Here is a 19,770-nt window from a genome sequence, read left to right as displayed (position 1 = left end):
ACTTCAGATTTTTATAAGATACTCTAATAAGCGTTCAGACGTACGTAGGTTAACATTTTTTAAATATATGTGGTATATAAGTATATAGATACTACGTGGTAAACGTTGTCCGCAAAAAACTCTGTAAGTTCTTGACCAATTTATTTCTAATCTTCAAATATTTTACTAAATGTTCAGATGAACATAGGCTATATACGTGTTTAATATGTACGGAATACGAATAAATGTGTAACATATAGGGGGAAATGTTGCTAGTAAAAGTTTAAAAAGTTCTTGACCTATTTACTTAAATATTTACACGATACTCTACTAAATGTTCAAACAGATAGAGGCTATATATTTTTTGAAAAATATGTATTTAATGTAAATATGTATATAATATACACTGAAGAGACAAAGAAGCTGGTACACCTGCCTAATATCGTGTAGGCCCCCCTCGAGTACGCAGAAGTGACGCAACACGACGTGACGTGGACTCGACTAATATCTGAAGCAGTGATGGAGGGAACTGACACCATGAATCCTGCACGGCTGTCCATAAATCCGTAAGAGTACGAGGGGGTGGAGATCTCTTCTCAACAGCACGTAGCAAGGCATCCCAGATATGCTGAATAATGTTCACGTCTGGGGAGTTTGGTGGCCAGCGGAAGTGTTTAAACTCAGAAGACTGTTCTAGGAGACACTCTGTAGCAATTCTGGACCTGTGGGTTGTCGGATTGTCCTGTTGGAACTTCCGAAGTGCGTCGGAGTGCACAATGGGATGAATGGATGCAGGTGATCAGAAAAGATGCTTACGTACGTGTCGACTGTCAGAGTCGTATCTAGACGTGTCAGGGGTCCCGTATCACTCCAACTGCACACGGCCCACACCATTACAGAGCTTCCACCAGCTTGAACAGACCTCTGCTGACATGCAGGGTCCATGGATTCATGAGGTTGTCTCCATCCCAGTAAACGTCCATCCTCTAGATACAATCTGAAACGAGACTCATCCTACCAGGCAACGCATTTCCAGTCACCAGCAGTCCAATGTCAGCGTTGACGGGTCCAGCCGAGGCGTAAAGCTTAGTGTCGTGCAGTCATTAAGGATACACGAGTGAGCCTTCGGCTCCGAACGCCCACATCGATGATATTTCGCTGAATGGTTCGCACACTGACACTTGTTGATGGCCTAGAATTGAAATCTGCAACAATTTGCGGAAGGGTTGCACTTGTGTCACGTTGAACGATTCTCTTCAGTCGTCGTTGGTCCCATTCTTGCCTTTTCCGGCCACAGCGATGTCGGAGATTTGACGTTTTACCTGATTCCTGATATCCACGGTACACTCGTGAAATGGTCGTACGGGAAATTCCCCACTTCATCGCTACCTCAGAGATGCTGTGTCCCATCGCTCGTGCGCCGATTATAACACCACGTTCAAACTCACCTGCCATTGTAGCAGTAGTAACCGCTCTAAGAACTGCGCTAGACACTTGCGTTATATAGGCTTTGTTGACCGCAACGCCGTATTCTGCCAGTTTACATATATCTGTACTTGAATACACATGTCTATTCCAGTTTCTTTGGTGCCTCAGTGTAAAAAGATGTAACAATTACTTTTGGAACGGAAGTGTTTTACCTACACTATACTGTTTCATCATGGCTAATCACTGTTCTGCAGCGTGTTGGTCCTAAGCTGTACAAATAAATCCACAACAAAGTCTAATGTTGTCGCGGACATGAAATACCATGTCAGTTACAGATGCCCACATCGCTATTGTTATCTATTAACGGTGTCTTTGCAGCGTACGGGCTGCAATGCTCTGTTAATGCTGCCTGCAGGGGAGCCTAAAAGAAGTATGTTGCACTAGTTAGGATCGGTCAATGGGCCAGTTAAGGAAGAAGGAAATGAGTCATCATTTATAGCCACCATTTAGAGTTGATTTCCAAAACTGGGGGACACTCATTAGAACAAAGAAAATTGCAGCGTTGTGTGGCATTTGATGAACGTTAACTAACGTGTGGTATACGTAAAACGCCATAAGTAAAGCAAAACACAGTTTCTAGAAATGGTTGGGTCCGAATGCAGAATATGTCTGAAGTGTACACAGGGGATGTGTCAGTTTAGTGTACGTGACGAATCTTCAGTAGGGACCATAAGGAATCCGAGCAGCGATACAGCACATGCAATGGAGTGTGATGTGGTATTTAGATCTGTCTATCTTGCAAGGCTTCTGTACGAACGGCGGAGGCTGAATTCTCAGTTTTCAGGCACGTTATATGGAATTAAAGTCGGATGGGCCATGCTGTTTCTCCCATACGCTGAACTGTTTATTGGCGAACCTAAAGCAGCGGTGTCAGGACGTAACAAAGTATCAGGAATGTCATTTCCATAGGGCATATGGGATGCATCCACAAATGTTTAACGTCAATTAGGTCAGCAGCAAATACTGCCTACTGATCGCAGCAGGAAGTGTTGGTAATCCCTGTTTGAATTTCGTGGACAGGGAATATGTGGCTACAAATTATCACAGAATACGAGTGATAGTCTACTCTTATCTCTGTGCGACTTCCTGCGCAATTATTGTCTTTGAATAGAAGTGTGATTTCTGTGCGTCTCTCGCGTATTTATTATACTATACTACAGAAGTTCTTTCCGAGTATCGTCCGAGTTTTATTGAGCTATGTTACTTGACAGTGACACAGCATCCGAAAGTGAGTCTAGTTCTTAAGTTTTACACACAACTATACTTTATTCTGCGAAAGTCAGCTAGGAAATCTTGAAACTGATATACAAGGTGATTCAGCTGCCCCTACATATGTGTTTCATGCAAGCCACAACGCCTTCAAATACAATGCAAAAGCTTCACCACCTGCGTCTTAGTCGCGTATACAAACAGTGATCCAATACTGTCAAATGTTTTTTATTCCAGTCTTGATCACAATATCAATTCTTTAGACGATGATCGTTTTCAGTCGGTAATGACCATCTTCAGATCCACAATACACAAATACATACACCTAGAGAGCAGTGTGTCATTCAACATAACGTAGCAATACGTGTCACAATATATTATCATACAACCAGGGAAATGTACAGATAAAATACGGTAAAACGTACCTTTTTTACACCATGTCCTAAAGTGATAAGGCCATAATGGCATCGTCAAAACATATAAATATAATCAGTACAGCATCGTCATATAGATCTAAAATAAGGTGTAGAATAGGCCGCATCGTCCACACACTAGGCAATATGGAGAGTCGTATGCGTATTCTACACAGGGCAGATAGGGGTCGCGCGCTCGACTTGTTGGAAGAGTTGAAGACTTACAAAGCCAAAAACCATGAGCCCACTAGCGTACTCAATGGACAAAGCGATTTTGTGCCCAACGCCTACTTTGATTTATTTGATAACGTATTACGATAACCGCATAATGCCCCGCGTATTTATACCTAGCCTTACTTGATGATTTATGTCAAGAGCAGTAGGCATTTGCCTCACCTCCATATGTTAGTCGCTCTAAGCCTGTAATTGATTATGTCCTACCTATTAATGGAATGTATAGCCAGACTATATAATTTTTTTTTAGTGACTGTTAATATGTTGCTTAAACGTTTTCTGTGGAAGACATATCACGATGTATGTAAAGCCCTCTAGTGGTAAAGTTCTTACGATCGGTGGCGCCTACATAACATCCTGGCGGCCGACCCAACAGAGGGCGTTGATCATTGATCTGTCTTTTCCAGCTGTCTTATATTATCTTTCATAGGCAATTTATAGGCTGCTCCAGGCAATGTATTACGTATATTAATTGTTGGCCATAAATTCACCATAAAAAGGGTCGGACCTATTTTCTTCATATATTTCCTTTTAATAATTTTATATGGGTAACTGTATTCGTCTTTTAATGTATCACAATTGATTTGTATGATAATTATCAATTTTAAACATCTGCTACATGTATTTTACATAATGCGTTTTTATCAGGTTATGTTTTTTGCGTATATGATGACTTCATCTAAGCCCACAGTACCGACATCTAGGGAGGATGTAGGCAAACAGATTTCTGGTAGCTACTGTTACTTTAGTAGCCAGTTGCAATAATCACTGTGTGGACGATGTGACCTATTCTACACTTTATTTTATATCCATGTGACGATGCTGTGCTGATTATATTTATATGTTTTGACGATGCCATTATGACCTTACCACTTTAGGACATGGTGAAAAAAAGGTACGTTTTACGGTATTTTATCTGTACAATTCCCTGGTTGTATGATAATACAGGGTGATTCAAAAAGAATACCACAACTTTAGGAATTTAAAACTCTGCAACGACAAAAGGCAGAGCTAAGCACTATCTGTCGGCGAATTAAGGGAGCTATAAAGTTTCATTTAGTTGTACATTTGTTCGCTTGAGGCGCTGTTGACTAGGCGTCAGCGTCAGTTGATGCTAAGATGGCGACCGCTCAACAGAAAGCTTTTTGTGTTATTGAGTACGGCAGAAGTGAATCGACGACAGTTGTTCAGCGTGCATTTCGAACGAAGTATGGTGTTAAACCTCCTGGTAGGTGGTGTATTAAACGTTGGTATAAACAGTTTACAGAGAATGGGTGTTTGTGCAAAGGGAAAAGTTCTGGACGGCCGAGAATGAGTGATGAAAATGTAGCACGCATCCAGCAAGCATTTGTTCGCAGCCCAGGAAAATCGACTCGCAGAGCTAGCAGAGAGCTGCAAATTCCACAATCAACTGTATGGACAGTCCTACGAAAAAGGTTAGTTATGAAACCTTATCGTCAACTACCCGAGGCGATGGATCGGCCGCCAGGCAGCCCGTGACAGAATACTTCATCACTGGCCTCCAAGAAGCCCTGATCTTACCCCCTGCGATTTTTTCTTATGGGGGTATGTTAAGGATATGGTGTTTCGGCCACCTCTCCCAGCCACCATTGATGATTTGAAACGAGAAATAACAGCAGCTATCCAAACTGTTACGCCTGATATGCTACAGAGAGTGCGGAACGAGTTGGAGTATCGGGTTGATATTGCTCGAGTGTCTGGAGGGGGCCATATTGAACATCTCTGAACTTGTTTTTGAGTGAAAAAAAAACCTTTTTAAATACTCTTTGTAATGATGTATAACAGAAGGTTATGTTTCTTTCATTAAATACACATTTTTAAAGTTGTGATATTCTTTTTGAATCACCCTGTATATTGTGATACGTATTGCTATATTATGTTGAAAGGCACACTGCTCACTAGGTGTATGTGTTTGTATATTGTGGATCTGAAGATGGTCATCGTCTAAAGAATTGATATTGTGATCAAAGACTGGAATAAAAAAACATTTGACAATGCAAAAGATTTTCGAATTCTCTAGACGCTCGCTGAGTGAAGATTATTAGCCATGCAAAAAAAGAAGAAAAAGGAAATGGGAACTTTTTGTAGGAAATCTAATTTTATACTGGGATATGCTATCACTAGAGGCAATAGTTCTCGAATTATTGAAGAGAAATGTACAAAAGTGACGTTCAAACGCCTATTTTTAATAACTCAAAAACCGTAACCTCCAGCAAAAACTTATTCCAGTACAAAATTTAGCTTCATTAAATTTCCTACAAAAATCTCCTGTTCATTTTTGCTCCAAGACTAATAGTTTAGACATAGAGAGATAGAAGATATCATTATATCACACATCGTTTCAGAATGCATTGCGAGATGCTTAAAACCCATAGGTAGGGGCAGCTGAACCACCGTGTATGTACAAATACAACCGCTTTTAGTAAAATTTTCTGAGGGGTGGAAGAGGTGCGTAAGGACATCGTTGACCCACCACATCTTGGATAATCTACATGGCCCTCCTCCCCCCTGAATATGCGCCAGTATGTACACTACTGGCCATTAAAATTGCTACACCAAGAAGAAATGCAGATGATAAACTGGTATTCATTGGACAAATATATTATACGAGGACTGACACGTGATTACATTTTCACGCAACTTGGGGACATAGATCCTGAGAAATCAGTACCCAGAACAACCACCTCTGGCCGTAATAACGGCCTTGATACGCCTGGGCATTGAGTCCAACAGAGCTTGGATGGCGTGTACAGGTACAGCTACCTATGCAGCTTCAACTCGATACCACATTTCATCAAGAGTAGTGACTGGCGTATTGTGCTCGGCCACCATTGACCAGACGTTTCCAGTTGGTAAGAGATCTGGAGAATGTGCTGGCCAGGGCAGCAATCGAACATTTTCAGTATCCAGAAAGGCCCGTACAGGACCTGCAACGTGCGGTCTTGCATCATCCTGCTGAAATGTAGGGTTTCGCAGGGATCGAATGAGGGGTAGAGCCATGGGTCGCAACACATCTGAAACGTAACGTCCACTGTTCAAAGTGCCGTCAATGCGAACAAGAGGTGACCGAGACGTGTAATACCATCACGCCGGGTGATGGCGATGACGAATACACGCTTCCAATGTGCGCTCCCCGCGATGTCGCCAAACACGGACGCGACCATCATGATGCTGTAAACAGAACCTGGATTCATCCGAAAAAATGACGTTTTGCCATTCGTGCACCGAGGTTCGTCGTCGAGTACACCATCGCAGGCGCTCCTGTCTGTGATGTAGCGTCAAGCGTAACCGCAGCTATAGTCTTCGAGCTGATAGTCCATGCTGCTGCAAATGTCGTCGAACTGTTCGTGCACTTGGTTGTTGTCTTGCAAACGTCCCCATCTATTGACTCAGGGATCGAGACGTGGCTGCACGATCCGTTACAGCCATGCGGATAAGATGCCTGTCATCTCAACTGCTAGTGATACGAGATCGTTGTGATCGAGCACGGCGTTCCGTATTACCCTCCTGAACCCACCGATTATATTCTGCTAACAGTCATTGGATCTCGACCAACGCGAGCAGCAATGTCGCAATACGATAAACCGCATTCGTGATAGGCTCCAACCGACCTTTATCAAAGTCGGAAACGTGATGTCACGCATTTCTCCTCCTTACACGAGGCATCACGACAACGTTTCACCAGGCAACGCCGGTGAACTGCTGTTTGTGTATGAGAAATCGATTGTAAAGTTTCCTCATGTCAGCACGTTGTAGGTGTCGATACCGGTTCCAACCTTGTGTGAATGCTCTGATAAGCTAATCATTTGCATATCAGTGCATCTTCTTTCTGTCGGTTAATCGGTTAAATTTTACGTCTGTAGCACGCCATCTTCGTGGTGTAGCAATTTTAATGGGCAGTAATGTAGTACAAATGAGAGGGGGATCATGACTGTCATCCCGACCACCACTCCCCCCCCCAGTCCCTCTACCCGTCTTGGATCCGCACCTGAGTTTGGTGCACAGGCCATGGTCGTGACTCCAACTTTCCCAGTGACCGCCCTGACTTTGACCCGCACCCGCGTGTGGCGCAGCCGTCAGGTGAGACGTGTCTTCGTGTGCCCGCAGGCTGTCGGCGCCGCGGCTGGAGGCGCGCTCCTCGTCCGAGCCGCAGCTGTCGCGCCTGCCGCCGGGCCTGACGGTGGACGAGCTGCCCCGCTACCGCCGCCGCCGCCCGCCGCAGCACCTCTGTCCACAGGACAACCTGAGGCCGGCGCGGGACGCCTCCTTCAAGGCCGTCAAGTCCGAGTACCGGCGCCGCTTCCTCTCCTACCCGTTACAGGTGAGTCACTGCAAGTGCCGACTGGAGGCAATGTAAAATCTGCTCCAACATGTTACCATTCGAATTGTTGCTTTCCGTAAATGGAATTATTTCTTATCGTCAGAAAAATACTAAAAACATTTATTTCCAGTGAGACACTTGCAGCAAAATTTTTATGACAAAATGAATGACAAGAAGTGCTCTCAATTTTTTTTCTGAAAGCTGTATAATGAACTATTTACAATGAGTCACCAAAACCCTTGAATAGGCCCAGCATGTCCTATTGGTTGTCGCTAGCAGGATTCTCCGGGGCATTTATCTTAGAACAGTTCAAAAATGGTTCAAATGGCTCTGAGCACTATGGGGCTTAACATCTATGGTCATTAGTCCCCTAGAACTTACAACTACTTAAACCTAACTAACCTAAGGAAATCACACAACACCCGGTCATCACGAGGCAGAGAAAATCCCTGACCCCGCCAGGAATCGAACCCGGGAACCCGGGCGTGGGAAGCGAGAACGCTACCGCACGACCACGAGCTGCGGACTTGGATCAGTCCTGTTAGGAATGGATTCCTAATGCCCCATATTCAAATCGGCAGTGATCTGACTCGTAGTAGACCAGGGCCACTCAGCACGCACGATTTGGGTAGTGGAGCCATCGGGGTTACATAGAGCAACAGAGAGCACCAGGAAGAGGAACGGGTTACCTCACCTGCCGGCCGTCCGCTTTGACCGAGCAGTTCTAGGCGCCTCAGTCTGGAACCGCGCTGCTGCTACCGTCGCAGGTTCGAATCCTCCCTCGGGCATGGATGAGTGTGATGTCCATAGGTTAGTTAGGTTTAAGTAGTTCTAAGTCTACGGGACTGATGACCCCAGATGTTAAATCGCATAGTTCAAATGGTTCAAATGGCTCTGAGCACCATGAGACTTAACTTCTGAGGTCGTCAGTCCCCTAGACTTACAACTACTTAAACATAACTAACCTAAGGACATCACACACATCCATGCCCGAGGCAGGATTCGAACCTGCGACCGTAGGAGTCTCGCGGCTCCTGACCGAAGCGCCTAGAACCACTCGGCCACCGTTTCCGGCTAAGTCCCATAGTGCTTAGAGCTATTTGACCCATCACTTGCTGGCCCTAACAGTCGCTGCACCTCGAGGTGTCAGACGAAACAAGTTGCCGCAGTTGCAGATCTGCAACATATTTTTTCCCCATTGTGATGGCTATGCGGAAATATTTAGTATATCTGGACCAAAAATTAGTCAGCCCATTGCGCACGCTCAGATGAAACGTTTAGTCCTTACTTGTGGCGGAACGATCGAGTCACGTGCTCAACCACTTGCGCACTGCACCTACGTGAGCGTTTGGTGGTACTGATCAGGAAGACATTTACACTTCAACCGGACATTGTACGCAAACATGGGTAAATGTAAGGACTCACACAATGGCAAAACGGGGCAATTGTCGTACGACGTGTGGAGTTACTGGATTTGTTGGTGTTTCGGCGTCGATTGTTCAGTGGTGTAACACACGTAGCCACAGAAGACGAACTCAGAATTGTGGTCGGAGAGCCCGCCCGGCTTGCCGCGCGGTCTAGCGCTCTGCTTCCAGAGCGGGAAGGCGTCCGATCCCCTGCACGAATCCGCCGGGCGGATCAGTGTCGAGGTCCGGTGTGCCTGTGGATGGTTTTCAAGGTGGTTTTCCATCTACCTCGGCGAATGCGGATTGGTTCCCCTGGTTTGGCCTCACTTATTGTTGTGTACATGGTTCCGCGTAGTCAGCGCGTACACAACTTTCCCAACAAAGCGCGCGCCGCTAAGCACAACAGCGCAGGCGCAGCGCTCGTCCGTCTCCGCACTACGATATGGCGCTGTCTTAGAGACGGACCAAATTCTGTTTCCGCCGATCCGCATATTAATATGTGATGCAGCCAATGAGATTGCTGCTAACGTAGAACCTTTTCTCCTCGCGGATCACACTCGCGCAGTGATACCTGAACGCGTGAGGTATTATAAGGAGTGTACAGACCTCCGATTAGTCAGTCTGCATCAGTTTGCATTAGTCTGCATTTATCTGCACCTGTCTGTACCAGTCTGCATCAGTCTGTGCCAGTCTGTAGTCAAGTTTCAGTCTGCGCCTAATAAGATTATCATATTCCTGTACATAGCCATGAAGAGAAATGTATAGAGAATTTGTCAAGTATCAGAGATATGTGAGAATAAGATTAACGTACCAAGACCAAAGGAACTTCAGATTGTCAATTGTAAACAGCATCCAGAATCAAGTTACGTATGATTTTTATTATTTTAATAAATGTGTGTGAAAATTAATCAAGTTCTGTTTAAAGTTGGTCACCGTCAATCTGCTACTCTAAGCGTGCAAGTGGCATTTCTATCGTCTGACCTAACGGCAGAAGATAAACACGCCACGATAAGACCACGAGACATATTGCTGACACTCGCCTACTTCGTTAGAGCGACAAGTCAAATAATCTGATGGTGTGTGTACCGAAGGTCTTACAGTACGCACACCACACTTATACTGTGTTAGCGATTGCTGCGCAAACACCGTTTCCACGTACGGGTACACCATAATTACTCTAGCATGCAAACATATGGGGTTACACTAGTCTGGTATGAGACGTTCCCGGGAGGGGCGGGAGTGGGGAGGGGGGGGGGGGGGGCAGCAATCCACTAGGGGCCGAATCGCACCATAACCTTAGGTTCGGTGTGGGCGGCGGTGGGGTGTGTGAACTGCTGTGGCCTTTTGTGGGGTTGAGAACCACTGATGGTTACGGCGGGACGAAGCCTCTCCGTCGTGTCTAGATCCCCGGTTTAATACAGTACAACACCAGGCTTGGAGAAAGATCCTGACTGAGAGGGACTGGAGGTGCATTTCAAGGCTTGTGAATCAAAATCCCTTCGAAAATAGACGGGAATAGCTGCAGGCAGTCAATGAAGGTCCACCCTGCCTATTAGCGGGAGGAAAATGCCACGGGAACTGCATGCAAAGAACATTTGGAGTCGGTCACCTCGCACGAGGCCATTGCTCGTACAGGCATGTCAAGAAGACAACATCAAATTTCATTGGGCTGGAAGAATGTGCGACTGGCTTTCTGAACATTCCACCACCCAAGTACATCTCAACTCTCTTGCAGAATCAAATGACATGAACCCATAAAACATCTGTGGGACATGTTGGACCAGCGGTTAAAACGCCATCATCATCATCCCCACAGTTTGGTGGAACTACATGATCGAATTCTCAGTGAGTGGATTAACCTTGATGTGTCGTGTCAACACAATCTTGTGGTCTCACTTCCTAACCGAATCCAAAAATCCAGATGATTATCAAGTCCGTGGGAGGGATTACACTGTGTTAAATGGTACTCGTGAAGAATTTCATTGGGGGTAACTTATTTGTATTCCGGTGAGCTAACTAAACTCTGGGAAAGGAAAATGGGAGCTAACAACCTCTTGCAGGTTCCAAAATATTTGGTAGTAACCAGCATTGCCGCAGATGGAGATCTTGGAGGGTGTATACACGTTGTAACAAAGTTGCTTACCGAACTTAAGTGTTTGACAATGTATCGTGTCTGTAGGTTCTGTAAATCATAGACTACATTTGGAGATTCTTCAGTTACAGTGTGATAGCGAATGAAAAGATCGATATCGTCATTCTCGATGTGATACGTGTATAATTGTGTTCTTGAAGTTTTATGGTTTTGAAAGCGATACAGAAATACGTTAGTACGAAACAGGATAATGCATGGAGACTATTACTGACAATATTGTATTACTACCGACTGGCAACTAGAGTACAATCTTGTGATTACAGTCAAGATGTGATATCACCTGAGAATTAATTGCTCGATATGTACAACAGTTCCTGTTCGTACTCGAGCAGCAACTATGACGGTCATCTTCAGTTTATCCTTTTCTTTCATTCTAGTGGAATGTTAACTGAGAATGTGTGAAGTAATATATTAAAGTTCTCTCTGCCAGCTCTATCAATCAATGCCGAATAACTTTTGACATGAGGGCCAGAGGTGGACCAACGGGTTACGACTTGCTCCATTTCTAAAGTTCTTTCTCTTGAATAAATCATCAATTTTTTCTGAAATTGTAAACATTTGTTTGTTTGTTCCTTTACACCACATCTGCTGATTTCCGTCCCATTCGGATAATTCCTAAGTGATGCGTCATTTATTTTGTCTTGGAGTGTACATGACTGTTGCAAGCATAAACATAAACGTGGTATTTTTGTGTATGTGTGTGTTGGGGGCAGGGGGGGGGGGGGAGGGATTAGGTTACATAATCTCATACCTTTTTCTCGTTGCGTGATGTTCGTACTGTTCCACGGATTGCTGGACTAATCTCTAGTTACTTGTTTGGAAGTCCTTCACCACCAGTCTTTCATTGTTTATTGGTGCTACTTCTACTTATAATTCATTTTTATCACACTATTCTTGCAGGTGTAACCAGGATTTTAGTTTAACGGATATTGTCTTTATTCACCTACTTACCAAAACGTTGATTTTACTAATTTCTGGAACGTACTATGATTTCTGCGGTACTGATACTGGCAATAAGAGTAAATCTGTCTCAAATGCAAAGACAAATTGTTCCTTTGGACACTGAATTATTTGTTGTGCCAAATATGATGCGATTTACTCACACAACGGTTGATATCACCCAGTAAACGTTCCTTTATATTTTATATTTTATTTTTGTTTTGTAATATTATTCGAAGTTCCTTTTACAGTAAAATCTTAAGGCTGGAGATTGCCTCAGCTGGATGAGAATGTGTGAAAAGTGGTGATGTGAGACAACTAATATGTCATTGATCTAAACAGGTGGGGGAGTGGAGGGGGGAAGGGGGGCAGCCTACGCTGCTAAGAGGTTTGCCCCAGTCATGTCAGAATCTGTTTACCAAACGAGTTCACAATTTGTGACCCACAGCTACGAGAATTGAATTCACATCAAAACAACAAATACAAATACCAAGCAAAGGACTCTATCATGTATGTTCTCCTTCCCCAATAATTTCTGCCGAATAGCAAAGCATACGAACCTCGTTACACCCGAAGACGTGATCAATAAGTTTCACAAGTTGTCTGGTCCATTTTACTATTACCTGTACCTCTTACACCTGATCCAGTTATTTCTCCATCATTGCATTGTAGGTTCTCGTTACTTCTCGTAGCCGCAGAAAGCGAGAAGATGATTAAATAACAAGCTGTGTGTTATTGTGTGGATTGTGTACAACATAGTAGGCACATTCCAGTAATTCGTTTACTAGACGCTACGTGGAAATGTAAATACTGACGCCGCAATTTCTCTTGTATCTGCTTATTACAGAAATTAATTGAATTCCACCCATACTATCAAACGCAGTTTTTATATTGCTTTTGGAGGAGCAAAACTCGTAACGAAGCATCCCCGGTTATCAATCATGCTACAAAAGAGCCTCCGCGCCAATATTTCACGCTGACGATTAGCGTGCTTCAGTAACATGTGCGCGTAATTACACTACACGTGTCGGCGACTAAGCGTACGAGTTGGTAACGGGCGCGAGTATCGATTACTCTCTCGCACTATGTAGCGTGTAGCATTGTTTACCGGGCTCCTCCTGCTCTCTGTATTAAGCGTTGTCCGAAGCTTTCCAGTGCCTGAAATACAGCGTCGCGTAGAAAGCTTTGTTGTCATTCAAGGGTGTTTACAAAAAATGAGTTGCGCCACTAATATTTTATTACTGACAACTGCGTAGTACACTCATTCATTAGTTCATTCTTTCTTTCATTTACAAACCGTGCTCCGTAAATCCGGTTATGAACCAGTCAAGTAACACAGGTGCAAGCAGGACCAGTCACAGCGAGCAACTTCGGTAAAGTATACTAAAACAGATTATGAAGAGTGTTAAACTAGTCACACTTGTAATTACAGGAATTATTTCTAGATTAGTTTACATAAATAACAGCTTCATTTAGAAAAAGCTACTCCATCCCCTCTTACGTTATTCACCTCCATTTATTATATCTACTAATTTATATGATGCTTTTATTTATTTATTTCAGATGATACTGTAGCTCTTGAAAATGTTGCAAAGCTATTTAACAGAAATTTACATATCAGAGTCCAGATATATACTATTACATAAAAACAAGTCGTTGTTTAACGTTTTTACCAAAAATCTTGAAAAACATTTGACCTATATGCTTAAAATTTTTACAAGATGATCTCATAAACATTCGACTGGACACATGCTACCATTTTTAACATATTTAATATAGTAATACTTAAAGAGGAAACGATTTTAGCAAAAATCTCGAAAAGTTCTTGCCTGATTTCCTCCAAATTTGGACACGACACCCTAATAAACGTCCGGATGAAAAAAAGTTATATATATATATATACATATATATATATATATATATATATATATATATATATATATATATATATATACATATATATATATATATATATATATAATATGTGAGTGTTCGCGCAGATATTGTGATCATTGATGCTGCAATATGTACTCACTTGGGTGTGTTAGTTTTTTATTCTCTCAGGCTCTCTTCGCGGATACATTTCACGTAATTAATTACTACCTGATGATTTATGAACGTCGCATCTGTACCAGTAAATGGACTACGCCTGTCAGTGTAGACTAACCGTTTTGCGTCCATTTCAGACTTGAACAACTGAGCTGCCGTTCAGCAGAAAATAAGTATTAATGCGTTAATGGTATGCTCTTGCCGCACGTGCATTGAAGTACCAATCAACATAAAAAGGTACAACTTCTAATATCTGTAATTATTAGTCTGCTAATGAAGTAAATACTGATGTTATTTTCTTCAGTACACTGTCCCCAGTCACCAGTAAAAATATCTGTACTTATACCGCTAACACCCTATACAGGGTGAGGCACCTAACATTACCGCTGGATATATTTCGTAAACCACATCAAATACTGACGAATCGATTCCACAGACCGAACGTGAGGAGAGGGGCTAGTGTAATTGGTTAATACAAACCATACAAAAATGCACGGAAGTATGTTTTTTAACACAAACCTACGTTTTTTAAATGGGACCCCGTTAGTTTTGTTAGCACATGTGAACATATAAACAAATACGTAATCAGTGCCGTTTGTTGCATTGTAAAATGTTAATTACATCCGGAGATATTGTAACCTAAAGTTGACGCCTGAGTGCCACTCCTGCGCTGTTCGATCGTGGGTATCGGAGAGCACCGAATTACGTAGGCATCCAAAGGGAACGGTGATGGACCTTAGGTAGAGAAGAGACTGGAACAGCACATTACGTCCACATGCTAACACCTTTTTATTGGTATTTTTCACTGACGCACATGCACATTACCATGAGGGGTGAGGTACACGTACACACGTGGTTTCCGTTTTCAATTACGGAGTGGAATAGAGTGTGTCCCGACATGTCAGGCCAATAGATGTTCAATGTGGTGGCCATCATTTGCTGCACACAATTGCAATCTCTGGTGTAATGAATGTCGTACACGCCGCAGTACATCTGGTGTAATGTCGCCGCAGGCTGCCACAATACGTTGTTTCATATCCTCTGGGGTTGTAGGCACATCACGGTACACATTCTCCTTTAACGTACCCCACAGAAAGAAGTCCAGATGTGTAAGATCAGGAGAACGGACTGGCCAATTTATGCGTCCTCCACGTCCTATGAAACGCCCGTCGAGCATCCTGTCAAGGGTCAGCTTAGTGTTAATTGCGGAATGTGCAGGTGCACCATCATGCTGATACCACATACGTCGACGCGTTTCCAGTGGGACACACTCTATTCCACTTCGTAGTTGAAAACGGAAACCACGTGTGTACGTTTACCTCACTCCTCATGGTAATGTGCATGTGCGTCAGTGAAAAAGACCAATAAAAAGGTGTTAGCATGTGGACGTAATGTGCTGTTCCAGTCTCTTCTCTACCTAAGGTCCATCATCGTTCCCTGTGGATGCCTACGTAATTCGGTGCTCTCCGATACACACGATCGAACAGCGGAGGAGTGGTACTCAAGCGTCAACTTTAGGTTACAATATCTCCGGATGTAATTAACACTTTACAATGCAACAAACGGCACTGATTACGTATTTGTTTATATGTTCACATGTGCTAACAAAACTAACGGGGTTCCATTTAAAAAACGTAGGTTTGTGTTAAAAAACATACTTCCGTGCATTTTGTATGGTTTGTATTAACCAGTTACACTAGCCCCTTTCCTCACTTCGGTCTGTGGGATCGATTCGTCAGTATTTAATGTGGTTTACGAAATATATCCAGCGGTAACGTTAGGTGACTCACCCTGTATATATAACGGGAAAACGATGTTAGTAAAAATATCCAAAAGCCGTTTTACTTCATATTTTTACATGACAATAATAAACATTCAGATGGTTTTAAACTACAATGAATAGATTTTCTGTTAACTGCTCATCATGTTTCCGTTGGACGGGAAAGACCCACCAAGGTTTAATAACAAGTTTAGAAAAATTCTGAGGTAGCAGAGGCTGTTGCAGTCTCCGTTCCAAAGAGAACTCGCAATTGAAGACAAGCAAACGAGAGTATAAATACGTACGTCTGTGAAAAGATCTATGCGCAAAGCATACAACTACTAACACCGTCATACCTTAGCAGAAAATCTGGCTGAGAACCCGAGAAAGTCCTAGTCCTATGTAAAACCACTAGGTGAGTCTAAGGTACCACCCAGTCACTTGTTGACCAATCTGGTGTGGCAGTTAAAGATAGAAAAACGAAAGCCGAAGACGTTCAAGAAATCATTCACGCAGGAGAATCTTATAGTCGTTTGACCGTCGAACAGACTCCCGTGTGCACGACATAGTAATAAGCACTCCTGGCACTCCTGAAAACAAATAAGTCATCACGTCCAAATGGAAGCCGAATTCGGTTTTTCAAAGAGTACACCACGTCACTGGGCCCTTACTTAGGGTGCATTTATCCTGAATCTCTCGCCCAACGCCAAGTTCCAAGCGACCAGAAAAAAGCGCAGGTGACTCCTCGGCATAAGAAGGCAAAAATAACGGAGCCACATAATTACAGACCAATATCCCTAACATCGGTTTGCTGCATAATTCTCGAACATACTCTCAGTTCGAGTACAGCACATTTCCTTGAGACCGAGAAGCTTATATCCGCGAATCAGTATGGTTTTAGAAAGCATCGCTTGTGCGAAACTCAGCTTGCCCTTTTCTCACACGAGACACTGCGAACTAGGAATGAAGGGCAACAGGCAGATTTAATATTTCTAGATTTCCGGAAAGCGTTTGACATGGTGTCCCATTGCAGGCTGTTAAAAAAATGTACGAGCATATGGAATAGGTTCTCAGATATTTGAGTGGCTAGAAGACTTATTACGTTATAGAACCCAGTATTTGTTCCTTGGCTGCAATTATTCATTAGAGACGAGGGTATAGTCAGGGGCGCCCCATGGAAGTGTCATAGTACAGCTGTTATTCTCTATAGACATACATAACTTGGTGTACAGGGTGGTCAGTAACATGGGTTTGTTTGCTATTGATGCTGTAGTGAATGATAAAGTGTCGAAGTTCAGTAATCAGGGTTGTTTGCTAATGATGCTGTTATGAATGATAAAGTGTTGAAGCTGAGTGATTGTAGGATGAACCATGGACCTTGCCGTTGGTGGGGAGGCTTGCGTGCCTCGACGATACAGATAGCCGTACCGTAGGTGCAACCACAACGGAGGGGTATCTGTTGAGAGGCCAGACAAACGTGTGGTTCCTGAAGAGGGGCAGCAGCCTTTTCAATAGTTGCAGGGGCAACAGTCTGGATGATTGACTGATCTGGCCCTGTAACACTAACCAAAACGGCCTTGCTGTTGTGGTTCTGCGAACGGCTGAAAGCAAGGGGAAACTACAGCCGTAATTTTTCCCGAGGGCATGCACCTTTACTGCCGTAATGTTCGGATATAGTGTTAGTAATGTTCTGCTTATGTGGTGCTACAGAAGAATGCTGAAGATTAGATGGGTAGATCACATAACTAATGAGAAGGTATTGAATAGAATTGGGGAGAAGAGGAGTTTGTGGGACAACTTGACTAGAAGAAGGGATCGGTTGGTAGGACATGTTCTGAGGCATCAAGGTATCACCAGTTTAGTACTGGAGGGCAGCGTGGAGGGTAAAAATCGTAGGGGGAGACCAAGAGATGAATTCACTAAGCAGATTCAGACGGATGTAGGTTGCAGTAGGTACTGGGAGATGAAGAAGCTTGCACAGGATAGAGTAGCATGGAGAGCTGCATCAAACCAGTCTCAGGACTGAAGACCACAACAACAACAACAAACAATGTCTTGCTTGACGCAGTCACGTCGGTTAAAAATCTGGGAGTAACGATGCAAAGCGATGTGAAATGGAACGAGTATGTGAGTATTTTGGTAGGGAAGGCGCTTCGACGATTTCGGTTTATTGGGAGAGTTCTAGGAAAGCGCGGTTCATCCGTAAAGGAGACAGCGTATAGGACGCTTGTGCGACCTATTCTTGAGTACTGCTGGGGCGTTTGCGATCCATACCAGGTCGAATTAATGGGAGACATCGAAGCATTTCAGAGGCGGGCTGCTAGATTTGTTATTGATAAGTTCGAACAACACGCAAGTATTATGGGGACGCTTGGGGAAGTCAAGTGTGAATCCTTGGAGGGAAGGCGACATTCTTTTCGAGGAACGGTATTGGGAAAATTTAGAGAACGGGTATTTGAAGCTGACTGCAGAACGATTCTGTTGCCTCCAACAAACATTGTGCGTAAGGACCACGAAGATAAGATACGAGAAAGTAGGGTTCGTACGGAAGCGTATAGATAGTAGTTTTTCCCTTGTTCTATTTGCGTGTGGAACAGGAAAGGAAATGTCCAGTAGTGCTATGGGGTACCCTCAGCCACTTGCCGTAAGGTGGATTGCGGTGCATCAATGTAGACGTAGATTGTAAAAGGTGAGACATTGTACGTTTAAAGTGCATTTTAAATACAGTGAAAACAATGTGGAAATCTGCAAAAAAGATAATTAGTAAAATAAAAACGGAAAAACAGGTGTAGTGCAAAGTACTACATGTGTCAAGAAGAAACCAAATAAAAAACCCACAGATGATGCTGCAATTTCACCGAAGAGTGTCTCGTTAAATGGACTGTTTCCTCAGGGCGGGACCTATCCGTAGGCAAATTTATCTGGCAGAAAGCGCGGAAAAAAATACCGAGTATTTTCTTGCTTGTTACTTTCAACTAAGAGACGGATACCCCTGGATCTCGCTACTTGATCTACAGCAAATATACTGCGGCTGATCGAGGTAAATGCTGCTGTATTGTAACAGCCACAGCGTTCAATGAACAGGAATATTGCATTAATGTTTTCTTAAAAAGGGATGCTAATATAAGACTTTTTGCGGCTCTTTCTTTCAATTTCCTATTTGAAAACACATCATTCTGACCCCAGTTTGAATTTAAGAACTATTCTGTACATTCAACCTTGCCTCGCAGGTGATGGAGAAACCCGTGAGTGTTTTGCCAAACTGAATCTATCGACAGAAAACATGCTGGAAGATTATGTGATGTGTGAAATTTCTGAAATTTTCGAAGAGCATTTATATAGTGCAGGCACATGGCTAGAACAGAGTGAAACACTTCATGTTTCAGGTTGTGGGTCGATAGACGAAGAGAAAACAGAAGAAACACGAAGAATTTTCGAGGGATAGTGCAACACTATCAATTATATAGGAATGAAACACGAAAAACTAAAATTTATATGGTGTACTGGGTGGCCGAAAGTGCTAAGAAATGCTGCTTGTTAGTACCATTCAAAAGAAATTTCGCTTCGGACGTTCTGAAAGTGAACTGTATGATTGCAAAATCGAAGTTATAGAACGACATAAGGGTTGATCGGATATGACGACGACGTTAAAGGCAAGTCTTTTTTAACTTTTTTTCTAAAGCCTGACAAAAGACATTTAGCTTCAGCGATGTCATCTTTCACCACTAATATTTAGATATTGTCATGCTACTCATAACTGGAATAGTCTCTTCGAATAAAATCACATAAAATTGCGTCAA

General features: G+C 43.2%; 1 protein-coding gene across 1 annotated transcript in view; it reads left to right on the top strand.

Annotated features, from left to right (window-relative positions):
* The first annotated feature begins 7,352 nt into the window (after window positions 1-7,352).
* The window catches only part of LOC124606276 (serine/arginine repetitive matrix protein 1-like), a 208,266-nt gene continuing 195,848 nt past the window's right edge, over window positions 7,353-19,770 (top strand). The window contains exons 1-2 of the mRNA XM_047138256.1: window positions 7,353-7,408; window positions 7,452-7,665. Coding sequence (XP_046994212.1) covers window positions 7,353-7,408; window positions 7,452-7,665 — 270 coding nt within the window. The remainder of the gene's footprint in view (window positions 7,409-7,451; window positions 7,666-19,770) is intronic.

The sequence above is a fragment of the Schistocerca americana genome, chromosome 3 (genome assembly GCF_021461395.2).
Source record: "Schistocerca americana isolate TAMUIC-IGC-003095 chromosome 3, iqSchAmer2.1, whole genome shotgun sequence".
NCBI lineage: Eukaryota > Metazoa > Arthropoda > Insecta > Orthoptera > Acrididae > Schistocerca > Schistocerca americana.
Note: the sequence above shows the minus strand (reverse complement) of the source record. Positions and strands in the feature narration are given on the sequence as shown.